Raw genomic sequence first — 1,969 nt, forward strand, 5'->3', positions numbered from 1 at the left:
TGCTAACTAGGTCAATTAAAGGTCAAGGCCATGGGAGGTCAAGGCCACTTGAAACTAGGGCAATGCTAACTAGGTCAATTAAAGGTCAAGGCCATGGGAGGTCAAGGTCACTTGAAACTAGGGCAATCCTAACTAGGTCAATCATCAGCCAGAGTCACCCATAAACTACTGATGAGATGAGGGTTTACTTAGGCTTGTATACAACCCCCTGGAGAAGAAGAAGGGCTGAGTATCAGCAGTATTTTTCGAGGTGGCTTCCCTGGATACACCCTTCTTCCGTGATGTAATGGACTATGACCGGTTTGTCCTCTTGAACAAGTTTTTGCATTTCGCAGACAACACCAAAGCAGGAGACGATGATACAATTCCCCGTAAGCTGTACAAATTGTGGCCAATACTCCAGCACATGAAGAGAAGATTCCCAGATGTTTATCAGCCAGAGAGAGACGTAGCTATCGACGAGTCCCTTATGCTGTGGAAGGGAAGTCTGGGGTGGGAACAGTACATCCCCTCCAAACGTGCACGCTTTGGGATAAAGTCGTTCGAGATATGCAAGTCCAGCTCAGCCTTCATCTTGGACTTCTTTGTTTACACAGGGGTGGGTACGGTCTATGATCCAGGGCTTGATGAGGACCTACCAATGGGTTCAAAAGTAATCCTGACACTTGGTCGGCAGTTCTTCAACAAAGGTTACTATATCAATATGGAAAACTTTTTTAGCTCACCTGGTCTTTATGATGAACTTTGTGCAAGAAGCACTGATGCTGTTGGAACCATCAGGCCTAACCACAAAGGTCTACCCAAAGACTTTCTGAAGCAGAAACTTCGTAAGGGAGAGATCAAAGCTGCGTATAGTGAGAAGCTGATGCTTCTGAAGTGGAGAGATAAGAAGGACGTCCACATGCTCAGCACCATCCATGATGCCAGAACCAGGCAAGTAGCAAGAGCAGATCCAAATAAGCCACCAGTAATGAAACCACAAGTGTGCTGCGATTACAATGATACCATGGGTGATGTTGACCTGAGTGACGCCTTCTTTTCTGCCTACCCAAGTTCCCGGAAAAGGTTGAAAAAGTATTATATCAAGCAGTTCCGTCATATCCTGGATATGGCTGTACTGAATGCCCATATCTTGTTCAAGAAGATGGGAGGAACCAGTCCAAGACTAAGCTTCATTCTGTCACTGGTGGATAGGTTAGTTGGGAAGTACAAGGTACAACAGAGAGAGAAGAGGGCGGGGCGTCCGTCCCATAGTGACACTCCGTTGCGCCTCACTGAGCGTCACTTCCTTACCCGCATCCCCCCAACACCCAAGGAGGAGTACCCTCAAAGGAAATGTCATGTCTGCTTATCAAAAGGCACCAGGAGAGACACACGTTACATGGGTAACAAGTGTGACAAGGCTTTGTGCATTACTCCATGCTTTGAAATCTACCTAACCTCGCTAAGTTGTGCCGAGTTGTGCAGGACTGATATAGTTCCTCCCATTCCCCTGGATCATGTCTCTCACCCCCCAGTAAAATTTATTGCACAAAGAGATGTAGAAGAAAGTAGTATGTACACTCTTCTGTCCCAAAAAGGAGACAAATTGTAAAATTGAATTATAGTTTTCAACAATTCATCAAATTTTCAAAAATTCGTCAAAAATGTGTAAAAAGGGACTCAAAATACAATATATAAAAATAAATGTCACTATTTATTTCATTATTTCACACTTAGAACAAAGGAAGAACATATATTTGACATACAAATGCAACAGAACATGTATAGGAGCAATAACAACAGTGCTATCCAATCAGGAATAAAAAGGTCCAAAAATGACGTTTTTTGTCAAATTAATTACACAATAGGGGGTAGTTAACGTTTTAAAAACTACACGCTTAACGGGCTAGAATTAGCTGTGAGAGTTGTACAGAAAGAACAAGAAATAAAATCTTTTTAACCCATATTTATTATATTAAACTTAATG

At 42.7% G+C, this 1,969-nt stretch overlaps 1 protein-coding gene across 1 annotated transcript; it reads left to right on the forward strand.

Moving 5' to 3' along the window:
- The first annotated feature begins 286 nt into the window (after positions 1–286).
- On the forward strand, positions 287–1,594 carry LOC135497687 (piggyBac transposable element-derived protein 4-like). Its single transcript, XM_064787519.1, has one exon. The coding sequence runs from the start codon at positions 287–289 to the stop codon at positions 1,592–1,594; it is 1,308 nt and encodes a 435-aa protein (XP_064643589.1).
- Positions 1,595–1,969: the final 375 nt, after the last annotated feature.

This window comes from Lineus longissimus, chromosome 13 (assembly GCF_910592395.1).
Source record: "Lineus longissimus chromosome 13, tnLinLong1.2, whole genome shotgun sequence".
Taxonomy (NCBI): Eukaryota; Metazoa; Nemertea; class Pilidiophora; order Heteronemertea; family Lineidae; genus Lineus; species Lineus longissimus.